The sequence below is a fragment of the Opisthorchis viverrini genome (genome assembly GCF_000715545.1).
Source record: "Opisthorchis viverrini unplaced genomic scaffold opera_v5_189, whole genome shotgun sequence".
Lineage (NCBI taxonomy): Eukaryota > Metazoa > Platyhelminthes > Trematoda > Opisthorchiida > Opisthorchiidae > Opisthorchis > Opisthorchis viverrini.
In genome coordinates this window covers 124016-150005 of record NW_008751836.1, presented here as the reverse complement: position 1 = coordinate 150005, position 25990 = coordinate 124016, and the positions used below count along the sequence as shown (strand labels likewise).

The 25990-nt window shown below is 44.1% G+C and overlaps 3 protein-coding genes across 3 annotated transcripts in view; 2 read left to right on the top strand and 1 right to left on the bottom strand.

Moving 5' to 3' along the window:
- Positions 1-833: 833 nt before the first annotated feature.
- Positions 834-1323, top strand: T265_07637 (hypothetical protein; the record flags this gene model as incomplete). The annotated part of the gene is made up of 3 exons (XM_009173210.1): positions 834-1006; positions 1042-1153; positions 1189-1323. 3 exons carry the CDS (start codon positions 897-899, stop codon positions 1321-1323), a joined length of 357 nt encoding a protein of 118 aa, XP_009171474.1.
- An 8225-nt stretch (positions 1324-9548) lies between these two features.
- T265_14342 (hypothetical protein) overlaps positions 9549-25990 on the bottom strand; it is a gene marked incomplete at both ends in the record, with an annotated part of 31956 nt that continues 15514 nt past the window's right edge. Inside the window, 8 exons of the mRNA XM_009173245.1 lie at positions 9549-9708; positions 10795-11061; positions 11212-11505; positions 14379-14705; positions 19252-19462; positions 20451-20662; positions 21619-21916; positions 23370-23611. Coding sequence (XP_009171509.1) covers positions 9550-9708; positions 10795-11061; positions 11212-11505; positions 14379-14705; positions 19252-19462; positions 20451-20662; positions 21619-21916; positions 23370-23611 — 2010 coding nt within the window. The remainder of the gene's footprint in view (positions 9709-10794; positions 11062-11211; positions 11506-14378; positions 14706-19251; positions 19463-20450; positions 20663-21618; positions 21917-23369; positions 23612-25990) is intronic.
- Positions 18555-25990, top strand: part of T265_07636 (hypothetical protein) — a gene marked incomplete at both ends in the record, with an annotated part of 35944 nt that continues 28508 nt past the window's right edge. The window contains one exon of the mRNA XM_009173209.1: positions 18555-18679. Coding sequence (XP_009171473.1) covers positions 18555-18679 — 125 coding nt within the window. The remainder of the gene's footprint in view (positions 18680-25990) is intronic.

Below are 25990 nucleotides of genomic sequence, written 5' to 3'. Positions count from 1 at the left end.
GATGCATCCTGCAGCCAGTCGAAATAATTTTGGTGCTCATTTATGATTCCTCGTGTCAGTGAGGTTACTGTTTAATCCTAAGAATCTTAGAGCGATACTACGCCCATTTTTCCGTGTACACGTAGGTGACCGCAATATTTTTATAAAACGGGGTGAATCTGACCGCGAAAGTTTGAGGAGAACACATCTATTCCATATATCAAGGCATCAGTTTCTGAATGGAAACTGTGAACTGAAATCCATTTTCGTTGTGTTGGGTATACTGGCATTCTAGGTCGTCTACAGCGCGGGCTTGCAATGACTCAGACGGCCAGCCTGGATGACTTGGTTAGGAGGTTCCAGTCCTTGGTTCAGGAGTGGAATAAACAGAGCCACAATTTAGATGTATGTGCCGAAAAAATCAGGGATATCACGGTAGTTGTGTTTAGATGTTGTGATTAGTTTTATCCACTTTAGCTTTCACTGACGCGACTTGTCTACATACCGAAAGAAGAAAATGAGGCTTCTAGACGTGAACTCTTTATTGCAAGTAAATTGCTCATTGTGTAACGGCGTGCATGTGACACCTAGGAGATACTTTGGAGATAGCATGTTTCCTCGCGCTTGAGAAGAGAGATATTCCTCTTTTTGAGCATTACATGGCTCAGCTGAAGTCCTACTATTACGACTACAGGTATAGAATTCAGTTCACGTATAATCTTTGATTAGGTCCCATTTGCCGGAGTCTGCGGTGAAGTATGAACTCCTAGGGTTGAATTTACTGCGACTTTTAGCCCAGGGTCGACTGGCGGACTTCCACACTGTAACGCGCTGTTTTATTCTGACTGTTTCAGGAGATAGAACGTTTGAGTATTGAGGAGATTACCTCAAATGTTTACATAAATCATCCGGTTTCGATGGAGCAGCATTTAATGGAGGGAAATTTTCAGCGAGTGTTCTTATCAAAAGACAACGTCCCTTCTAAACGGTATGATTTCTTTATCGACATCCTCCTGAATACTACCAGGTAAAAATCCCGTTGAATACCGACTTATACTTCAGGGATGAAGTGGCGTCCTGCATTGAAGCTGCTTATGAGAGCCTATCATTGCAAGAAGCAGCCCGTACTTTATTCTTCGACAACCAACAGTCCATGTTAACCTACGGGGCGCAGGTAAGCTGCCGGGTAATTTTTCTAACAACCAATAGCGCAATTGGACACTCGACAGCAACAACGTTTATCACTTCCAAAAGGACACGAAGCAGGAAGATGATTCGATTCCCTCATCGGATGTCACAAAAGTCATGTTAGAGTATACGAAGGAGCTTGATCAAATTATATAATTTTCGGTGACAGTTGATTTTCAACCTTTTTACGTTCCTTGTACTTCCCGGCATGATACACCTCAGTTGTGAGTTATGAAGCTTAGTTTTTTACGAGCACGGTGCTTCTTAACTGTCTTAGTTGGAACACGATAACTTCGAAAATGTGCTTTCGTCGTTTCGTGCTTGAATGGGGTCTAAAAGATTCAAAGTGTTTATCGAAATAGGCATCAAAGCTATATCATATGGTTCTTTACCTGACTGGGTACCAGATCGACCTGTACGATTTGCGGCTTATCCTGGTGTCCGATCCAGTTTGTCTTTGTACAATGATGTTGCCTGCTCGTTTCAGTCGATTATTTAAAGGGTATCTGCTGTTCTCTGTGTGTGCTGACCTGCGGACAAATGGAGCCGAGACAGCTCAAGAGTTAGGTGACACTGCTCGGGCACAAAGTGGGTCAAAAAGAGGTTAGCCCACTGCCAGAAAAACTAGCAAAGTTCCAGCACTTTGCTGCCCCAACTCAAAGCGGTCCCTACGGCAGTTTCTCGGACAAGCAGCATACTACAGCCGGTTTGTCCAGGATTTCAGCACAACTGGTGCTCCGCTGTACGACTTGATGCGGCAAAATAGGAAATTCGAATGGGCAAGGGAAGCGTACAAGGCCTTGAAACACGTCAAATCGTGGATGCGGGATCGGCAATTGACCCGCGAATTGCCCAGAGTCGGGGAGATGCTTATTCTTGCAGCGGACGGTAGTGACCGGGGTACCGCAATCCCGAAGCAGAGGAAGGGCGTCATCGAATAAGCCGGTTGTATACTGACTAACGCCGTGCAGAAGTGCTCAACTGTTGAGAAAGAACGTTTAACGATCGTCCGGGCTTTGGGTAAGTGGAGGCCATCCTTGCTGGGACAAGGATTTCACGTCGGGGCCGATCAAAATCCCTTCGAGAGGATCAGGACCACCAGAGATCCTCGCGGAGAGCTCATGCGCTTGGCACTCAAGTGATAAGAACATAACTTCAGGATCCGATACGTGTCAAGAAAGGAGAACTACCTGGCTGACTGGTTGTCAAGACCAGAGGTCGGAGATGAAGCCCCGAAAATCACGATTGGCGCCAATAGCCTCGACGTCAAACTGGACCCCGGAAGGTTGGTGCAACTGCAGTTGCAGGATCCTGTATCACGGAAGGTTGCAGCCGCCCTTTCGGATGGAAGGACTATTGAGAACGGGGGGGGGGGGGCAAAGAAATGGAGACGTTCCCGAGTCACTTCGATAGGCCGAATCTGAGTGAAGCTAATATAGTATCCTGGAACGCCACCGATTCTGATGTGCTGCCCGTGATACCTCACGTTTTTGAACCAAAGCTGACCATCGAATGTCACGAGATGGCAAACACAGGGTGCACATATGACTTATTTCGGCAGAGAGCCTACTGGCTCGCGATGAGAAGTGATGTGATGGATTATGTAGTGTCCTGTAAGCGGTGCCAATTGATGAAGGGATACGATGGCGGCATCTCACTCCATGGAACCCGTCTCTGTATCAGAGACCGGCGAGTTTTGGTCGGTTGACGTCGTGGGCCCATTCCCGGTGACAACCAGCCGAAATCAGTAATAATGACAAAAAACCCGTCGCAGTGGATCGAGGCGGCGGCCGCAATCAACAAACTGGTAATGCACCACATCGTGACCAACCACAGGTGCCGAAAATCATTTCAACGGGTCAGGCGCCTTGTTTTGCGAGCGAAGAGTCTAGGTGTTGCCTGCAGAAGTTGGGCGTCAGACGACTATGGGTTGCACCTGCCACCCGCAAACAACCGGTCTAACCGAAAGATTAAGGAGTGGCTGAGTGGAAGCGACCGAGAGGTAGACAACGTATGATCTGGCAACAAAGCACGAAAACATTAACCAGTAAACTTAGTCGGATGGGCAACTGTCGCCTCCCTGAGTGGGGGCCTCGGGACTCAAATCACCAGTGGTTAATGACATTGGCGGAAATGGCCAGATCACGCAATCAGTGGATCTTGTGCATAAAAGCTATCGTCTTCAATGCTTGGCCACCCAATTTCCGAACAAACTGAACATGCCTTCGCCTCCAAGGCTTGGTTGTGTATTCCACTTTCCCATTTTTTCGGTGACGCCCCCCCTCTTACACTTTCACGTTTTCCGTCTTCCACCCTCCCCCGCCCAAATTTGAATACTTTATCTGCAGGTCCCAGCTCTAGGACTGACCGTTTCGCTCGCCCTGCATCACACTCAGCTGCAGCTTCTGCACGTCCGAGTTCAGTTGCAACCCTAAACACTTCGAAGTCTGTTTTCATACCCCGAAAGCCTGTCTACTTAGCCACCTTCAATGTTCGCACACTGAAGCAAGCAGGTCAACAGGTGGCTCTTGCGCGTACGCTGGATTCCCTCTGTATTGATGTATGTTGTCTGTCAGAAACAAGGACGCAGGACGCAAGTACTGTAATCGAACTGACTGACTCTATTTGCATTTTTTAACCCCTCACGGACTTTAACCCTTGGTTTGTCGGACCAGTTTGGTCGGCCATTCTTTACGCGGGCTTTTTGACCTATTTGCTTTACCACGTGTTGTACCCAGGCGTGCGTCGCAAACTAAGATCGATTTGCTATCTTCTCCGGGCTTTCTTTGAACTTGCACCACTTCGTGCAACAGTTTGGACGGAAACCCACTAATTTGAGGTTCATACCCCTTTTATTACGTATTTTATACATGTAGTGCCACATCTTTCGATAAATTTCAAGAATCCACAATTTCTGGCTTGTGATTTTGCGCGTCACTCAAGTGGGCTCTCCTGAATTCGTCGAAGTATTCTACAGCGGGATTGGACTTCTAGAATATCTTCCTGGTCAGGTGTTTAATGCATGAGTTCTGTTATATCAGGAGAAACATTTTGTGCTGGATAAATAGTCACTATTCCTCGAAGCACCGCTATCATCTCTAACCCGTAGATGTCGCATAGCCAATTTCTACCAATGGTCATTTTCTATCATTGGGAGCAGTGAGTAAATGTACTCTCTGTTTGGATGACGGAATGGGCTTTGGTGCAATGTAGCATCTGTTGTGACGAAGGCAAATACAGCTATGCTCGCCGATCTAGGCCATGGGCATTTCAGAGTACCTTCGGGCTATCCCAAGTGATCTTTTAATTTTTTTACAGATGAGAGACCAGCTTTTTTCATCTGTGGTTTATGGCATTGCCAGATGCATAACCCAACCGAGGCGAGCCGAACGCCAGCAGCAACAAACAGAAGTCAGCAGTACTTTTTCTGATTCCCTGAATTTAAAGGCCAAACTCAGGACCACCGCGATGGGCGGTGCACCCGTGATACTGGAGGGGTGGCGGGTATATTAACGCAACGTAACAGAGCGACCCTCACTGTAGGGCTTACCCGTCCTCCACACGAAATTTTTCTCCCTCGTGCATGCTACCAGATCTGCAATGTGGAAAACCATCCAAGCGGTCGTGAGCGCGGTTTGTGCATTAACAAATAATCCAACGACCATTGTTTTTGGTCAGGGAAAGCAAGGCCAGTGAAGACAGCCCAGTCAGTCCGAACGAGCAGCAGCAAACAGACGCTGGTAGAGGCAAGTCGCGAAGGAGAAGTAAAATGATAGTTGTCATTGAGTCGGTGGGACTGGAATGTTGATACCCACGGCGATTGCACCAAGGCTAAACGGCGTTGGGGCGTTGTTGTGGGCTGCCACGTCGAGCAGAAGCGTTCCGCGACAGTGTGTGGGAGTAATTAGTGGAGCAATTCATCAAATGGGTATATATAAGCACAGAATGCGCTCTGATAATGAAAAGAAGATATAAATCGACTTTAGTTTGGTTTTTAATCAGTTAGAGTTGGAGTGAAAGCAACAGAAACTAGACAGAGCTGAAAGAGTAATCCGGGGTGTGGACTGGACTAGGACGAGGTATAAGTTCACTGGGGTAACAGAAAACAACCGGATCAATAACACTGTCTAATTAGAGTGAGGAAGAAAAGAGCTAATTTTGGTTTGGTTTCTGCCAGTAGGGTTTTGCCGAAAACAGTGGACGCTAAACAGTTAATAGAGTAATTCGGTGTAAGGACTAGACTTGTACGGGGTGTAAGTTGGCACGGGGAAATAGGAAAAAAAGAAAAGAATACAACCAGGCCAGTAACGCTGCATATTTTGATCAGGTTTGCATTTGATTTCTTTATTAGCTTAAAGTGGGTCAAGAGGCTAGGAGGAGGCAATAGCAGAATCCTTTACTTGATCCCTTACTGTAACAGTGCTAAACTCAAATACGCACTGGACAGATTCGTAAAGGAGGTCAGAGGGTGTTCGAGTCTTAAGTAGGGCGGCAGCAGTTTCACAGGTAAGGAATTTGTCTACAGACTGAGAAAAAGTAAAGTAATGCGTGGTGCTTCGCAGTTGTTCGGGAAGGCTGTTCCACACGCGGGCGTAATAAACTAAAAAGAAGTAGTAGCGTAGGTTTGTACGAGTTAGGGGACACACTAAGAAGTTGCAGGAGTTACGGAGTCTATAGCGAGGTTGTGAATTTATACTTGGTCTAGCCTCTGCTATAAAAGCGTTCTTACGCAGTAGACGGTGTGGGAGAGTTAGATTCAATTTTAACCGTCTGAGCCACAGTGGTTCTAGACCTAGGATTTGACAGCGAGAGCGGTAAGATAGGAGGATTGACCGAGAAAAAAGCTTTTTCATAAATGAGCGTTGGACACTTTCAATTGAGAGTCTGGAACTTTGGGTGTACTGTGATTTCCGCGCTCACTGCAAGTACATTTTTGGAAATAGGCACTACCATCAACTCACCCCAGGTGGTTTGGTAGGTCTCTTTCATCCAAATGGATGCATATGACTAATAATGACGATAATAACAATACTGGTAACGGTAATAATAATCACCATTATCAGGAACAGCGACACCAGTGTTGACAATGTTATTTCGCTGCCACACAACTACAGAGTTCATTGAATTAGATTAAGTCTGAAAAAGAAAAGATTAGATGACGGATAGAACTGGTACCAAACTTCCGCAAGCATTCTGAGGTGAATACACTTCCAAGCTCTCCATCAGATAACCGGGAAGAAAGTGACAGCGCGAACGCCGTTGACACGGATTAGCCACAATTTCTTGCACCATCTCTAGGTATGTTGCAAGGGGTCACGAGGACCCAATCCTGAAAGGGGGACCGCATAAACAACTCACACACTCTTTGTAATCTCTTTCAAATCCTCGTACAAAGTCATTCTCTGTCCACCTTATGGTTTGCGGCAGTCTGAAAGAGGTACGGAGAACAAAACTCGCCTCCATAGACGATGTTTCTGCATAAGTAGCACGTGGCTGAGCTATCGTACTTACTGCACAATCTTATACCCGTTTTCTAATTACCTCGTTGTGAATAAGTTGATGCCATCCGATACCAGCAACGTTTCTGAGCAACCGGTGATCAAAGACCTGAAGAGAGCTCAGAGATTCTGCTCGCAGAGGCATGTCTCGTAAACAAACAACAATACAGCCCTTATTGTAGCCTGGTACGGGCAGCCATTGAGATCCAGTGATTCGCTGTTTTGACGCAACAAGTAACGCAAATCAGTAAACGTGGTTTGGGCGTTGGAGGTTTGTGCACGGACTTCATCAGACACACTTCTTTCAGAGCTAAAACAACTGTTGATATATGAAGTTCTTCACAACGTACACTACATCAATCCGAAGGGGTAGATTGAGAGACTGCTTGTCCTGAGAAATAATTTTGAAATTTGTAAGTGAAGTGAATTGTAGTCAGGAGCACTGACCGGTCGACAGAATGGACCATACCCGCGAAACTACGGAACACTGTAATATAGTATGCGGTTATATGAATTTGTGTGATTTATAACAGGACGTCCCTGCCTAGAAAGTAGGACGATTAGTGTCTTCTGTCAAAGCCTTTCACTCCAAAGCCCAATCACAAGGTAGCGATGGTTGGTGTAAGAACACCAGAGGAGCCTACAGCAAGTCGCGGCTCACGTTCTAAAGCTCGACATGGAGGACCGGGAGACTGCGTTTGTCAGGCATTCGCCAACCTTGTAAGAGGCGCTGTGTCACACGTGCATCTTTCATTATAGTTGGATGGAATATTGAGCTGCACAAGCCGTCATATGGTGAGATCCAGTCTCCTCGTGATGATCAGATCACACTCTCGAAAGCGAGTCTGCGGCACCCCAAGGTGAAGCATTACAATAATGTTTTTTGACTGCATTAGTCTAATGTTTTACTATGGGTGTGCGTTTTAAGAATAACAGTTTTTGTTTTCGACGGTCAAAAGACAAATTCAATGTATTGTTTTAGCGAAAATCGGCAAAAGTGGTACCCCTCCGAGGGAGACCGTCTCACCAACTAGGACCAATGAAGCTACCCTCTATGAGTGATCTTTGTTATGAAGAATAACTGAAATTCTATGGTGGATAAATCAAAGACAATACTAGGATCATTAAGTAAATCAGGATACCTAAATATCGGGACTTCTCATTTTACCGTCCAAATGATTACAGGAATATGGCGACGCCTTGGTCCTTGTGACCCTTAGAACGAGATCCTAGCTGTTACACAGGTGATCATCATAGTGTCTTGCACACAGATACGGACACAAGCTCATCTGCAATATGTGGAGCATCGTGATAAGGCATGAATGCAGCTGGGACGGGCGTGGATGAATTGAAGAAATTAACCGCGAATGACAAATTGGTAAGAAAATATACACACAGTAGGACGTTTGCAAACGCACTCATTGGTTAGGAAGAGGACAGTCCCAGTTTTTGCGCTTAATTCGGACTGCCCTCAGTGGCATTCCGACCTTCGGCGCGATGCACTATGCACATCAGAATAAAATCAATCTTGAATTCAGTGAACGAGTTCCACGTCAAATCAGAGCGGAAAAAATCGAGAACGGATGTGGCTTTAACAACATATCGTGAAATGCACTCATGCTATGTGGATTTGAAGTGGAATGAAATCGGTGAAAACACAAGAAAGTATGTCCGTGCCAGGAAAATCTAATTTCATCGTACGTTAGTTTTGTTAAAATGGCCTGAATCAACCACATGGTACGCTAGTGTAATTTGTCCAGGTGGATTAGAGAGCTCACTTTCCGCTAGCACGACGGTCTTCACGTGTTCCGAAAACATACAACCTCTCACGGGCTCCGTATCGGCCTCGTAGATACTGCGGGATTAGTTAAGTTTGCTTACCATGGCGGCTGTACCTCTAGTGACACGATTAGTGCTAACGCAGTGAGAACTGCTATCCCTTGTCACCAGTCGGCTCCAATATCTGGTAATGACCTGTCAATGAATTGTCAGTGAATTGCAGGGTGAAATGCATTCACAACTGTTGTGTGTGTTGAAGGCAAAAGAAGTTGGCAAATTTTTGATAATCAGTTCCTTTACTATTGCACATGCAAAAACATTGGATATAAAAAGCTCATTTGTAATTACTGTTTTAGTGGCATCTCGGTTGCTTGCCTAGCTGGTAGTATGAACTCAACTGGCCAACCTATTTCTGTCATGTACTGTGCGTGCCTGGCGACTGAGTGCCTCTGTATTCGGCTGTCTGTTCAGATCATGGGTTAATGTATAGTGTGGAGGTGAAACATGAGAGGATTAACAACAGGACCCAGTCGTTGGATTTGTTTACTGACTATCTTAGTAGACGATAAGCGAAAAACTATGACGACAGAACCGTATGAACACCTGGCTGCATCCATGCTACGGCTAGAACGAAGACTGTAGTGTTCCTTTGTAATGTACTACTCATAAGGTTGCTAAAAATCCGTCGACAGCCTACTGTGGTGTTCCATTTTAGGATTTCAGAATGACAATCAACGGAGCTCAGACGTTTCATGAGGCGAGCTAGTCGTCCAACACAGTCATTCATAGGAAGTGGCAACATGGAGACTGTTGATAATTAGGCACCGGTTCTGGTTATATCTATGTAACTGAAGGCCAACACCGACCGTCCGGCGTCCGAGGAGCCCGTCGTGAATATGTGATCATTGGGTGGTTAAGCGGAGGGCCAGAGAGCAACAGGATAATATGACAAAAAGACGCCAAATTCCCGGGCTGTAGTATCGAAAAATACAAGGGGCTTCGAGGCCAGACCTGAATAAGCCCAACTGGTGGTCTGAGGCTGCGATTAGGTTCGGATGGTGTTCCGACCATTAGGAAGAAGTCACATATATTTATAGAAAATCTATTTGTAATGAGCACTTATGAGTAAGGTTTCTTCCAGTTTGTCATTCAGATCCGGATCGTTCATAAACACGAATAACCGCTGGGTATGGGGTCGTAGTTGAGGCGTGAAACGCAAGCCAAACTGAACTGTTTCTTTCGCGGGCACTTCCACTTGGCACTCCTGGAATGAAGTTAAAAACATGAAAGTTTACTGATGAAGGACCAAAGATGTCAACCCCCCCGAGTTACAACATCATCAAGACGTAGTTACAATATTACACGTAAGCGGGCTGGTGTAATTCAATGAGCGCGTTTCTGGAATTATGCCGAAATATCGGTAGCTCGAATGCGTTTATTGGTTGTTGGTCAGGTGTTTGTTGGTCTACTAGCCGAATTAGTTAGTGATTTGCAGAAGTTTCGTCACTCACTGAACGCTGGTGGTTTATTCTCCACTGGTGACAGGGTTTGCAAGCCAGTTGCCCAGCTCCGTTAACTGATCGACAGCCGGCCTGTCGTGTCCATTGACTATATCGTTTAGCTACCGAGCTTCACTTCCAGTTGACCTCAATCGTATATCCAATCAACAATAAGCAGCAGATTTTGGGCAAAATGCAAGATCAAGGAGTATCGAGAAAAGCATACCATTGCTTAAAGCTGAAGGAAGTTTGAGTGAGGGTAAGAAGTAGTGTGCTATGTTTGCTTAGGTATCACGCTATTTCCGGCCCTATGGTGTTGCTTGAGGCTCTTAACTTGCGATCCTCACTGGAGAGTGAGTGATAGAATCTTCGACTGATCAACATAATCTCTGTGCTGATGTCGTACTGAGGAGTTATCAGGGCAATGAGCTAAGAGTTTTGGGAAACACTGGTCTGGTGTGTTAAGAAAAGCAGTGATCTCAGATCCCAGATGTCATTGGTCGCTGAGGTTCAACTGTTTCCGATTATCGTTTTTGGTGAACAACTCGTATCTTGAAAGGGCTGGGGTAAAAAGGTTTGGGTCCTGCTTATGAGTGAGTCTGAGGCGTTGCAAATCAGTGCCTATCATCGACTGAATCGTTCACTGAATGTAACCTGATCGAGATGCATGTGGTAGGCTAGCGTTGAGCATTTCCCGCTCTCCTTTCTGTAATAAAAATTATCTCCACACGAAATAGGGGGCTCTGAAGCATCAGTGCTTCTTCCCTCTCCAGAACGAACGCGGGTTAAGGAATGCAAAATGTAGTGTATTAATCTATGTAAACAAGACGGTATAGCAGAGTAGACTTTACCTTAAACTGGAGGATATCTGGTCGATCAGTAGAGAGGAATAGTCTTTTCGGATTCGCAGATGGATTTGTGTATGACACCAGTTTTCTGTGTGAGTCGGTTCTGTGCATTTCGTTTACGACGGGAAACTCAAGTTCGAAAGACTTTGTTACTTCTGGGGGTTTGACTTCCAAGCACAACATCCAGGCATATGCAACACGCTGTGTTGTTTCGTCCACCAAATTAACCAGATAATGGTGTGTTCCTGTTCGATGGGGGTAAACCTTCGCCTGGAAAAAGCATGCCACGGGAAATTAGACGAAAAATATGTATAAACCTGTAGTAAATGTATGATGAACTACAGATAGAAGGGTAAGCGTGTTCGGGGCAAAAGTCTATGAACGCGGAGTAATTTTTGAAAAATGGGTGTAATAGCTCACCTTAAATTCGTAGACACCGATGGGAACCATCACGCTCAGCATGCTTTCTGAGAGCCCCTTGGATGCTGCTGTTCCCAATCTTATTTCTTTGTGACTTACTTGAACCGTCATTCGACGAGGCCAGTTGGTCAAGAGTAAGCGATCTGACTGAAATGATAGATCGATTTGAGGTGAGGGGCAGCCAAGGGTGGTCACCAACTTTATACTCTGCAGCGCATGAACTACACAACGCCATAGATACGCCGGACGAAGCTGACTTGGCTCGATGTATATTGCCAGTAGGAATTCACGCGTCTGCAACGAAATGACCAATTTTGAAGTGATGTCGAGCATTAGAAATCATGTACACCATGGTTCACTGATATACGAAATGGTTGGTTGTCCCGTCCACTTGATCAGGGCAAAAGATTATGTGGAAATCAGTCTGGTAGAACTTGCGAAATGCTTGTGGGCGACTTCATGTTACGACACGCTTGACGCCAATCGATCAACCCGTCCAAAAACATGTTGAGTCTGTGTCCTATCGTCTCTGACATGGAATCCGACTAGGTGAAGCAGTCTAGATTTAGGTTTCAAAGCAGTTTCCATTCTAATGTATTAGCTAAAATGTGAACCTGTTCTGGCTGGAATATTTATAAATTACCTACTGCCACTTAATGAAGCAGTCCAAACAATAATTTCCCTCCTCACAAGAAATCATTCCACTTCATCAGGTTATGTTTTGAAGTTGATACTTTTTAAGCACCTACCCCAAATTCCAAGCAGGATGACAAATCGCTGCACAAAGCTTTCATGTATCGGATCGCCGACAAGCAGCTGAAGACGAAATTGTCCCCTCTAAGTGGTCGGAGGTGAATTTTGACCCACCGTGAAAACCACCCACAAATGAGACCACTTATTTGTGACCCCCTGTGAGTTCTGCTGGTTAACTCCCTCCCAGAGGTGATCAAGTATCGGAGAGGACCAATATGGTGAGTTCGTGCAGGGGATGTCTACAGTTTTTCGCTCCAGGATATACTGAAAATATATCGATCAGAAGTGATCGTTAGGGACCCCCTCCACTGGTCTTTGATCTATTCTACTTTGGGCTCTACGACTGAAGAACCAGATTAAACTTGCCTCCTTGGGATAGTAATTCATGATGGTGTATCCAGGAGAGCGATACTGTACTTTCAAAAGTAAATGAAGCATTAGATTTCACGGACAGAAGTGCATTAATATAGAGAGCTCCAATATTTCGGAGTGTGAAAACTTGTGTTAACCGTGCGGAATTTCTTTCAAACTCTAGGGTTTTTTTGGCCTCCACATCTAATTGCTTTCCGACTATATTTACGTGCGATTCCAGGTTGTGTTGTAAAAATTAGCTTCCTTAGTGAGCTACCCCCACTATGCAACGACAGAGACCTCCATGCTTTTGTGTGGAGATAGATGAGATCATACTGCAAGAACCGATAGACCTTACCGTTAGAAAAGATTACCTCCATAGTAGCCACAGTTGAGTCCAGTAGACTTTTTCTCTATAGAAAACCAGTAGACTTTGTTTTTTGGAACTGAATGAACGGTGGGTTTACGAATCAGCAGGTCGCAGCACTGGAGGACTGAAGATAGAAACTAGGCCTGTCGTTTGATCAGTGGTTCAGTGCATAAACGAATATGCTCACAAAGTCTAGAGGTATTTGGGACTATTTGGAAGTATGCTTGGAAGTGTTCTGCAGTTTTTCCGTATTTCCCCTCAGTAGTTCTGCTTCAGCAACTCGTCTGCGTTCTGTCGGACTTTCACAGATGAATTCATGGTTTCGTTTGGTCTCCTCGAACTCGAACTGTACTGAGAGTTTGTGATAAATTTACAGTTTTTGATTCGGTACCTTGGTTTCATTATTTCATATCGCACTCAGATTGGGCATCGTTTACCAGAGTGACCAGTACCATTTCTGGACGTGTGTAACTAGTGACTACTACCGTTAGCGTAAACTAATGTGAAGTCTTATCCAAGTCTAACAGACGTACTCGGATTCGTTACCAGAGGCAGTAGGACTATGTTTCACCATTAGTGAAATACACTAATTTGCACACAACCTTATAAGTAGTGCGTTACGAATATACATGTATCGCGATATCCCAAATATCGTAGCAACTGAAGCATGAGGCGGCCTAGTGCAGCACGTTCAGTTGCCTGGAAACATCACAAATGAGAGATTCGGCTGAGCAAATATCCAGATGCCATGTGCTGCCAACTACTTTAACAAGTATCGTCTGCTGATCGATGGTCATGTTGCACTCAGTAAATCAGGGACAGATTAGAAATGCAACCAAAAATAGATCGTAACATGCAACGGCCGTGCACAAAGACGAGAGCAAAGACAGTGTTTCCCTCGATTTAGCCCAGTAGTGCCGTCGGATTACATGTGAATAGACAGTTCACAACGAACAGCACAATGATATAAGTACAGAATACAAGTACGATTATCCATCTGGAACCATTTAACCGTGGGATACGGTAAGAGTAAACAACCGAAGAGTGATTAGGACGCCCATAACGATCGGTTAATTGTGTAACTCTTCGTGTTTCCACACTGTTTGCAAAAAGCTGCTCGCAGTCCGGTGAATTCCTAGTCATACATATAATGTTGAGTGAAACTTCAAAAATTACTAGTTGTCTTGCCGTTTTGACCTTGAGAGCCCAATTGGTATGTGGTTTTAAAGAGCAGTTGAAGCGGAAAATCAAACCACGTGATTCATCTTATGACTCAACAGTCCCTTTTTTCATCTAACTAGGCTCGTTCCGCAGTCCATTGATCCTTATAACGAATAGCCGTAAATCTGTCCAGATCCGGGATGTGTAGAGACAAATTTGCACGTAAATTCTCCCTGGAGGATGTCGGTGTTCCAAAAAAGTGGTGAAAAAGATTTTATTGCACATTGTCCCTATCTTATCTATGTTGCTCCACAGCAGTGAGATTGCTTTGGTGTAAGTATTGACGTGAAAAATGAGGGCCAATCCTGCCTTTCAATAACTTCACAAGATCCAATACCCGAAAACAGGTTTTGCAAGGTTATTTTATCAAAAACGTTTCTAACGTTCGGGGCATAGCGATAATGCTATTGTTCACACTCCATAATCGTGAACACTAACTGTGTGTGAAGTGATCAAAACTAACTTAGTTCACCTCAGGACTTTTTCCGGTATAAATTTCGACAACTATTTCACATCTTCCTCCTTCTGCAGTTCTGCACTCCGCTGATACGGTTGGATCGGATGCAAAGGCCCACAGTCGGACGTCCATGCTGTGCTGGTTTATGGGCTTATCTCCGCCAAAGGAGTTAGTCATGGCCACCGGAAATCGCTGCATTGGAGGAAGACGAAGGACTTCTTTATGACAGGTCATTTCTGGGGCGAAAATGCGGATAGTTCGGTCGAGCACAGGGCGAGCAACATTCACCTCAAGCAGTAGCTCACTAATGCATTTTTTGGATTCTTTCGACCTGAAATCAACCTGAAATATGGAGAGGTAGCGTACCATTTCTTTGGAACCAGCCATGTAACAGAACAAAAGCGATGAGACGTGTGGCAAACTGTTATGTCCACAAATTAAGTTCAATGTCATGGACGCCGAAAATCAATGGCTATGTTGGCTGAAAAGCAATGGGAGAACAACGCCATTGTTTCGAGGGGTTCTTTCATGTTTTTGGCTCCAAATATAACAGCATGTTCCTTTCATTTTCTGCCGGATGAGTAACCCTCGATCTAAACCTCAACCGAGCCACGTACATGGATAGCATAAAATAACTCGTGTGTGATTGTAGTGGGCAGAGAAAACACTGAGCTTTGGCGTTGTTTAGATACATATCCGTAACATCAAGTGTGGGAAGCACTATGAACGAAATATTCCTCGGTTTTTAGGCGTAGACAGGAAGAGTTGAGAAAGCCAGAGATGAGCTGGACCCTACGGTCGAGATCTAAAATTTGCTCTGTAGCAGCGTCCGCAGATTACCCATTAGTACGCTATATTGAGGTGAGGTCAATGGTTTGAGTAGCCTGTTGAGCAAAGTCGGTTTGAGTTGGCGAGGCGATTGCGCCGTTTCTCGATGAAAGCTGTGCTATCAGCAGTGCATTACAAATAGAAGAAACGAAGACACTCAAGTGACCGTAAATGACTCAGATTTACCAAACACTTCCCATGCCTTGTTTCGAATCCTCTAGTCCTAGAACGATGGTAAATCATGACGAGTGAAGCCAGTCAGCAGTGTGTCTTTGCAAGATCATAAGTAGGGGCAGATTGCCATTTTATCAGCCAAGGAATACCGTATTTTACAGCGAGTACAACAATCACTCGTAGGGCTGCTAACTTCCGGAATGAAAATTTTCTTCCACCTAGACGGAATGTAACGTAATGTGGCACACAAGCTCATTGTGATGGATTAACGCAACACGAAAGCATTTTTTGGTGGTTGTTCAAATGGCCGCCAGTCAGTTCGCCGAGCTTAGCAACTGCCTTACAAAAGTGTCATGATCAAGCTAGGTGACATCATCAACTGCACACTAACTGAGTCACCTCGATTGGTGACGAAATGTTTGCAAGCTAAGTACCAAGTCCGACGAACAGATCAATGACCACCTAACCGGCCATCAATGAACGCACCGGAGCTACAAAAATTGCATTATTTTATTCCAGCGAATTGGCCGCTCCCGCTTAACATTGGTGCATAAGAACCTAGGTTTGCGAAGTAGCATGCTGCTTGTCGATACACTGGTTTTGAAACCAAAAGTACATTTTGCGATCACCAAGTTTTTTTTTAAAATCACAATTTTCACAGTATAATGGCTCTAGCAAACACAGTACTTCCTCATTCACACTGAGATTTTTGTTGGTTTCTCGGTACAGTGGTTGGAACTGGTACTTTAAGATCGCGTCATTGTGTGGTCAGCAACAATCATCACGACTTCTATAGGATTTTTGTCACTATCTAGGACTGTTGCTTAGGTTGAATTGTGTAGGTCGATGGATGCGCTCAAGGGACGTAGCAACCAGAAGCATTCATTATGTTGGTGAAGACTTGGGAATGTCAATAAAGGTTTTGTCTTATGAGTGAAACCAATCTGTTTCTGAGCCAGTTAACGGTTCTCCGTGATCCATCAACGAACTGGCTTCACTTAGAGGAAAAAAGCTCCATTGAAAATGCACCCATCTTGTCTAGTGTGTGGCAGTGGGGGCAAAAAGCTGCCTTAGTCTTAAGTGTTCGTAGTCACTTAGGCAGACGTGCCCAGCCTAAACATCTGATTTAGACTATAAGGAAAATAACAATGGCTATGGAAAATAAGCTAGCGCAAATTCATGCCATGCAACAAGCTGTGTGGGTCAAAGCTGTGTGAACCTATCGACGATGTGTTACCGACTTAAGGCAGGCGTTGTATTACCCCACTAAAGCTTGTAATTTCTTGAAAATGGTTTGCTAGCTTGACACCATGTTTAGTGAAATAGACGAATACAACGTAAGATTTTACATTAGGACGCATCAGCGAATTATTAATATGTCATCATTGCCATCATGGTTCACTAAAAGGCGTCTCCTTCAAACTGCTGTTCACAAGGTGCAAACCATTCGGCTGACGAAAGTTAATGGATAGAGCCTCTGTCTTAGGAAGGAATCCAGGTCAAACAACTATTCGCGATTGCACCCTACCGTTGCAACGATGCCAGAAACTGCAGCTTGATATTTTTTGTTACCCTGGTGAAGTGTCCATCCATATTCTTGCGATTGTTGCGGAAGCCGATCACCTGGTCTAATTGTTGTATCACAGGATTCTCTTCAACTTTATTGCTGCTCCAGTTGACGAGAAATAAATAGGACAGCATCCAAGGTCCTAGACCTTTTGATTATGGGATCAGTGAAGGCAAACCTACAGGACTGTTATTTGGTAGGATAACACGCGTATCAATTATTGCTCTCAACTACTGCGGATGTCTCTATACGGAAATGACGAAGTTAGCACAGCTTCTTCGAGCTCATAGAAAGATATATTGACTGAATTTCCGGGATCAACGGTCGAAACGCCCTCTGGTTCCATGTGTTCACTCGCATCAGCAGAAGTAAATTCTAATTCATAAGTTTTCTACGGCCCAATTGTACTTTGTACCCTTAAGTGAGATTATCCTATTTTGTGTGATTTCGATGTGATCTAAACTTAAGACTCCCCAATAATAATCGGAACCATGAATTCTACGCGTAACACGATTTCAGACTGAAACATGTTAAAGATCATCATAGGAAAATGGCTTTCCAACTAATTTCGTCGGTCAAGAATCGTTTTTCAAAAAAGACGACTTAACGAGACTCAACAGTCATAATTAACTGTTGCATTTCGTTCAAAGAATTGTGAGTGACTATAGTTCAGATGCGCGTCGATATAAGCATCACCAACCGACATGAAACCAAAGGAGGCTTGAAAATTCGTAGAATAAGTTTCCTCTCAGGTAGAATTGGGTTGACTTTGTCCAGTGTGTTTCACTGTACATGTTCTCCCTATAGATCACTGTACACCATGCATTTCTTTACAGCTACGTAAACGACAGAAATGACGTTTTTACAGTCAGTTTACAGTTTAATTTCAACATTATCAAACCCAGTATCCCACGAAATATATTTCAGACAGAATGCTCGCCTTTCTGGTTAGTGGATACTCATATAACTCAATACGTATGTTTGAGGAAACTCCATTTTACTACTTTTACAGGTGGTCTTATGAACAGGAGACTATTCCCTAACCGGAAAATAATAGAAAAGCTGAAATACATCGTCCCCCGCTTTTCTTGTGTCCTTATTTATTTATTTATTTATTTATTTATTTATTTATTTATTTATTTATTTATCTACTTATTTATGGTAGGATGAATTCTTTGGCTAGCCCACTCGTGGGCTAAGATGGAAGTGAAACAATATGCGCTCTCTAGGTTGTCACTCCAATGGTCCTGCGAAATAATCCAATAGCTTTTTTGTTTTAATGTACCGCCGTGCCAGCGAGTGTCACCGCGGTCTTTGGTGGTTTGCTTCGCCGGGTACACGCTTCATCTTTGAACTATAATTAAGAGCGAGTAGTGACGGCTATTTTAACCAACTAATAACTTGTTACGGATCACAGCTGTTGATTCACTTGATCGTATTCAAGCGGAGGTCCGTATCGAATGAAATGAATGAATGAAGAAATGACTAATAACGTATGCTTTGCGCAATCTCAGCCGCCCCAATGGGGCACTTCACACACGCTCACCTTCGTCGAGTAGATGCCCAGCCGTTTATGAATGATGAGAGCTTTGGTTCGAATACTCGGCTCCCGTGCTCACGACATGAAACTACATGTGATGTGGGATGAATTTGATCCTAGCAAATTTTACGCAGACACCTACTTGCGGTGGAACGAAGACGTGTCCAAACGAACTGGTGGATCAGACGAGTTCCGAGTGCGGCTGGGGTTAGTCTATTCCCACTGGGTACGATAACCGTTGATTTAGGCAAACCGTAGCGATTTGGTTTATTCAGGGTTCTCCTATTTGGGGAGTGGGACGTTTCAAACCAAATTCCTGAGTCAAATATTCCGTTAACTGATAGAGATCCGAATACCGTAGATTCTCGGCCTGATAGAGCGATAGTTCAGAAATGTTTTACAATAGGCCCTGTGCTCCACGCAAGACTGCGATCGGCCAAGGCGGTTGTTTAACTCTTATGAATTTTCAAGCCTTATGAGGCCGTTTAAATGTTTGAAATTACGCAAGTGAACACTCTCCTTTTTACCGTACGTGCTTCAATAAAAAACCATAGAATGGCTGCAATTTTTGTAGTTTCTGAGCACTAAGTATTCAGTTCATTGTGCTCCTGGGTAACAGGCTCTAACTACTGGTATTCTGCCAAAAAAAATGTTAATAGCACAAACAAGATCCTTCACAACAAGAGATGGTTGCACAGTAGAGATTCAGGAATTGATAACTGGAGTAGTATATGGCCCGTACGCAATAGCTAATGGAGAACACGCATAATGATACTCACTTTGTATCGATCAGTTCTTTCGATCAAGGAGCTTGTTCTGTATTTAAAAAGTATCCGTACAGATTCACCAGGATGAATGAATAGTGATGGTTTTCCGTTATTCCAGGGGTCTCTCGCTATGACCAAGTCACTCCCAGTGGGCGTGCAAGCTGCGAGGGCACTTTTCAGAGCCTTCACTTCATTTGGGTCCACGATGATTTCCATGGTTTTACTGGAAAAAATTTAATACTTATCTTGATCAGGCTTATATGGACTGAAACGCTGTTTCGTCAAATTCTGTCTTGTGTTCAACTCCATCGTTTTTGCTTAACTGTCTCTATGGATTTACAGATCTCGTATGACAGAACGCTTAGCAGAAATGACGGGGTGGAGAGTAATTTTGCTACTTATGAGTGTTTAGGACATCGATTTTAAATAGTCATGGATGAGCTGAAGTTTGCCCAGTTCTCTGTACGATGAAGTTGTTCGCAGTTCCTGAGATTCTCTTTATGTCAAATTTCCTGCATACTGTGGTTATCCTAAGAGAAACATCACGTACTCGATAAGTGTTGGCTACAAAATCACGTGCCCTGGATACATGGGTGTAGATGATAAATCTGGTCTACTGCTTCTGATGTCTAGTCTGACTTTTTCAGGTGAATGTCTGTTTGGCACCTCCATGAATTGTTCTTGACAAAGAATGCGCGGTTTTCAAAGGATGTTCCATTCGTTTTGCAGTGTGCACAGCCAGGTTACCGTTTGGTCGTAATTCTACTATGACCTGGAATGCAAAGAAGGGTCGGGCACTGTGGGGTGGGGGGTTCCTCCTCGTTGATTTATTCATTAAACCCTACGAATTGCAGCAGGGCGCTTTAAAAATTGTTCACGTGACCATGTACAGTTGCCTCCTCTACCTTGCCAGCTTACCGTGCCCCTTAGAGTAGTTTAACGAGCTTCCAGTCATTCACGCAGCTGCAGGTGAGGGTTCGGATTTAAGCGGGGGTGAGCTTCCCCACGACCTCCATAAACAATGGTCAAAGTCCGTAAGAAGTAAGCAGGCTAAGGCTTTTACTAAATATCGAGTGAACTGCTAAATAGACCACTAAGAAAATCGTATATCTACTCCAGTGGCAGTAGGAGGTACGGAACGCACCTCCTTTAGAAGTTATTGTGTTCACATTCTCATTGAGCTATCAAAGGAACACAAAGAAGGAACGTACCTGTCTCCTTCAATCGAAATTTCAATTACGTCCTCTTGCTCTGAAGGGTTACACAGTTGAAACTCGAAAAATTCTGTACAACCAAAGCTGGTATACAGACAGTGCTCGACAGTGGTAGGGATGCTTAGCATTCGTTCGATTTGTTCCTGTCTCTTCTGATTTCTGTACCGCTCAGTGATGTTCAGTTCTTCGAACTTGCCCGTCTCACCTACCTTTAAAGCATGTCAGCGACAAACTGGTCAGAGAAGGAGAAAATGGTCCCACGAAAAATTGTGACCAAATTCATTAGAAAGCGTCCGGCTAGATTACTTCTGGAAGCACCCAGTGATAGTAGGTAAATACTGCGCTGAAATATGCGATCACATTTAGATAGCTGATCACCGAGAGTTGTCTAGGTACTTACTCACGAGTAATTGTTGCAGTCTATTATTTAGCCTTACGTGAAAGGATCATAGGGTTTGTGTCACCTATCTGTTTGACTTACAACAATAAAAGAGACGACAATGTGTCGGAATATTGGTGGCTATGGTGTGTTTTTGATTGTTGCTCGGGTGCCTGTTGATCTGTTCGCTGAGCTTGGCAACTGGCATACAAACATTTCCTGGCCAGACGAGGGGCACCATCAGTGCGTGCGCTAATGTTGTCCTATCGGTTGGTGACGAAACGTTTGCAAGCTAATTTCCAGGATCGACGGACAGATCAGCGCCCACCTGATCAAAAACCGGTAAAAGAAACGACATACGGTCGCATCACTTTGTGAGCATTCAGTAAAAGATTGAGTTACAGAAACTGGAGACGAATATGGAGGGGGTGTTGTACGACTACCCGGAACAGTAGTTGAACCATTCCAAAATTCATTGGTTGCACGTTAGTGGAGCATCAGTGTTGAACACTGATGTCATGCTGTCGTTGATGATGACTGGCCCGAATAACCGAGACAACAAACGCTGAATACATCTGCACTGAACAACTGTTACTGAAATTGACCCAGCATTACACCTAGGTAGGTCAACTGTCTTAGAGCTAATGTGAAGGGCGTGAAACTACGTGAAAGGGTTAGGGAATGCACAGCAAACTTATTAACCAAATTAGTTTCAATGAGTGAGGACAACCGCTAAAAGTATGAAGACTTTCGTGGAATTTGACCGCATCAAAAGTCAAGACTTACGCCGCTACGAAGTAATCGGACATAGCTGTCAGAGAGAGCTCCATATTCTGTTCCCAGAACGGCTGCATAGAATCGTGTCAGTTCCACTTCGCCTCCTTGATATGCTGAGGAAAGATCTTTACTAGTATCCGGTTTATGATAGCCACATTGAACTTCATTCAGCAACGCACGTAATTCTGCGCTGATCTCCTTGAGAGCACGTGCTCGAATCACAGTGCCGAAACTTTCCGTTTTCGATTGAGGCAAAGACTGCAAAAGTTGGAATTCACATGCATCCGAGAGAGCTCCACCCTTAAACCTGGTTGTAATAGGGGATGCGGAAGATTCATGGTAACCTACTCACCCTATCAATAGTCTCATAAAAGACGTGTTGTAACAAGCTAAAATGAGTTAGTTAAAGCACCAGTATGAGACAGTTGAAACAACGGTGAAAACGCAGTTGGCATAATTCTAGTTTTTGACGAAAGTGAAGCGTGAAGTGATGTAGTTGCTCAGCCGGACAACTCATAACCCACTGGTAGCTTAGCCCTGAACTTCCTTCGGGTTTCATGGAGGTCACGCATCAACTTGGTTCTCTGGCTGAAGGTTTCTTTGCTTGTATTGTGTCACCCTCAGGTATTCAATGTGGGGACACATCCACAGTCATCCGGATGTAAAAGCTCTCCTACAAGAGTCGAAAGATAGTATGTTCCTATGTGGCAGATGAAGACATCAGATACAGGGGTTTTATCGGAGCTTTAAGGTAGGCACTTTACACTGACAGCTAAAATCATAAATACGGGCCTAAGCTGATGTTCAGAAGAAGAGGGAAACGACCTGTTAGGCAAATGTTCGGAAAAGCAATATGCATAAATCAGTGGATGCTACAGGTGCTACAAGAATGTCAAGGCTGGTTACCGGAAGCTGGATACAGCCCGTTCTACTGAGCAGCGCCCTGTGAGTGCACTTGAAGCGTGTTCCGACTCCCGAGGGTAACTGAAAGTTCGACTAGGATGCATGCTTTACAGGATAAGCAGGTCGTTTCCCCCAAGAAAACTTCGTGAAACCTCCAGCGGTGACAAGTCTATGGTGTATGAACTGCTATGACAGTTTAGATTACAGAAAAAATAAATTCGGCACAACCTCAGGTTCGAAATGATGTTCGCTCAAACCCAAAAGGTAGCTTTTTAAATTAAATATGTGAGCCAATTGTCTGAGCTTGTGACGTACATAATAACTGACGGTTCGATAGATGAAGGACAAGTCCTTCTGAAAAACAGTACTAAGGTAAAGGTACGTAAAAAGACAAACAGTTCTGGAGGAGTTTGTTACGCAAAAAACTGGAAAATACGGATGAATCCATTCAACACAGAAATGTTTATCGATCTTTTGACCACTTTGATCCTCCGTTCTATTCTTCGTTGACCCAAATTGTTGAAGAACATGAAGTTAGGGTGTAGAATATGTGACTAATTTCCGATTTCTGATTTATGGGACAGCTTTTACACTCTGAAGGGACCCATCAAAAGTCGGTCATCTGCCGCTTTGCTAAAGTCCTCTCTCTTAAAGGTGATGTCCCACGATGGGCAAAATTACAGCTATTTCGCTCCTGTTAACTTCCGTGGAAAAGTGTAAATTCACCTGTTTCCGTTACACGTGCGTTACAGCCGCGTTTTTGTGCCGTAAAAACTAAAGACTGATGAGATAGACATTTTATAGATTTCTTTACTAGTGTTTAGACTGACAGGAGTGCCGATATGTAATCTACTTACCTCAGTAATGTGCTATCCATTTGGCTGTCGACCAAATGAGAATTAGTCCTTCTCTTAAATGCTGCCACCTGACACCGCGGAGTTCCGGAATTCCTACCCAAGTTAGACAATCGAAGGTGTAGATGGCCACGCATAGCATCGACTGCCAAGCTTTCTCTATACGACGTACTCGACTCTCCGGTGCGGATTACCACCGACTTGATTGATACTTGGACCGCTGGTTTTTGTTGTCGACATAATTGCTGTTTGAAAAGGCGTAAGGACGGGATGTTCTTTACTGTGACGCAGCAATGACGGCAAGTAGAGTACATGGAGAAAATTGTCTCAGAATATATGAATTTGCTCGCACATTTGAAAATTTTTTACTAGTCAGCATCACTGGGGGTCCGCTCCAACCAATCACTAAATCCCAAAGGGACCAAAGGGGGTTGGTGCGATTCCGTAGACTGCTGGACCGTACAGGAGGGCTCTCATATGGCATCCATAAAGCTCGTCATACCGGATTAGTGAATGGATTGAATTCTGGTGAAAGCGAACTCCTGCCTCCCCCCTACATGATGGAGATCACAACATCAGGCAAACGGAAAATAAGGTCCACTGGTATTTCCTCCAGACCGCGCTGCCTGACGGCCAGGTTTTTTGTTCAAAGGCTCGGGTCAAGGGCCCAACCTGAGCACAGCCGCGAGTTATAAAACCGGAGTTAACCTCAGTTCTATCGGCCGTCGCATGGTGACACAAGTTGGGTCGCCTTGATCGAAGGATGTTCACCTACCAAAGTAACTGGGAACAGGACTGCTCTTGTTCATACATTGAATTTACTTAACATCGATGTATATTGCAGACTGCACACAAGAATTCATGATTCAGACACGACGGCCGAGCTAACTGTCCTTTCTTTTCCGGTTACACACTTCTTATAACAGCTTGCACGGGAGTCCGTATCCCCGTACATTGGCAAACGGAATCAATTGTGCTAGAATGGTTGATTGCTGATGGTCCTCTCTGGGAGATTCGTTCGATAACGTCCGTTGTGGAATCTCACGAAGAAGTCAATGGATGCTTGTCCATCGTGTCTGCTGAAGACCAAAACACTTTACAGCATCGACACTATCATAAAGTTTTTTATGACGTGCTGCTTACTCTGTCAAGGCGGGTTAAAAGTTTAGATATTGTCGTGCTTCTTCAGTGGGTATGAATGTGCAAGTGGGGAGACTTGGCACAGTTTAGACTCAATGACACTCCAATGGCACTCGGCACATGCAGACAACGGCAAATGAGTGCTCCAAATAAGTAATAACCTGAAGCCGGTATGATGCATTGAACATCGGGAGTAAGGACACTATTTCATATGGTTTTTCTCACGACTGCACATAATCTCTTAAGTCATGTTTAGGGTATTCACTACATCACAATTATTCTTTATCAAGCTGCCGTGGCGTTTCATACGGGCCATATATTAATATACCAGTTGCGACAACGAAACAATTAGTAAAACTTAATGTCTGGCCAGATTCGCAGAAAAGTGATGTAATTCGTTCGTATACCAGACCTCCGCGCAGAAATAGTCATCCATGTGTGAAGTGGATAGAAAATTGAGTAATGGTGACTTGAGTTCCATCGAAAATCCTCTTTAGGACCGGCCGAACCTCTGAAAAACTCATGGGTGAGTTGATTACCAGAAGTTTGGTGGTCAGGATTTTGTTTACTAAACAGCTGGAACATAACTCATTAAAAAAACAAAACATGGTTGAACATGGTTTACCCATATGACAAGGGCAAATTGTGTCAGGAGTGCAGATTAAAACGATTCCTTAAAACCTGTTATCATATTTTGAGACCACTGACTGTCCAGCACTTTCGGTCGGTGTTTAAGGATCACACGAAAACGAACACTTCGTTTGATTTTGTAGTCATGTAGCAGGGAAATCTTTCGTGACTGTGAACGAACTCCATCCATGTTATCAGTCTAATGTCCGATATTTATTCAACATAACATTTTAACTATTGTTATCATTAGCAATCGAAGCCTTTCACATTGGCAGATAAGCTCCGCCTAAGTGACCTAAATCCAAAGGTTTGGTAAGTCAGACCATGTTTATCACTAAAAACTGTTTTATCGTGCTAAAAGGTCTTGCCTCGGACACCAGTGAATGCAAATCAGTTTACATGCATAATATGTGCAGACGACATCTCCTCTTGGAGCTGAAATCTATTTTGAATGAGCCCAATAATCATATCACAGAACTCTTATCAGGTTAGCTGGGATTAAGCTCAAACAAGCACACGAAAATGACCAACCAGTCGTTTAACTTGGGAACAAGTGTACTTGGATCAAGCATGGAAAGGAAGCAATCAGTCTTGAAAGGACAAGGTTAGAGCTTGAGACAGCCAACGTCACGGCAGTTTTCAAGACATTAAAATTATCCGCTTTATCAGCCCTCATTAAACGTAGAGTATTCAACTTTTCCACATCCACCAACCAAGGAAATCGTCCATCGAACACACAATCATTTTCGACTTGGTGCAGGCAACTCGTAGAAGATCATGTCCTAGGCTAACAGTGCAGTGATGTAAGGGTTCAATGGGCAACCGCATCTGAGCTGCACATGACACGCACGACG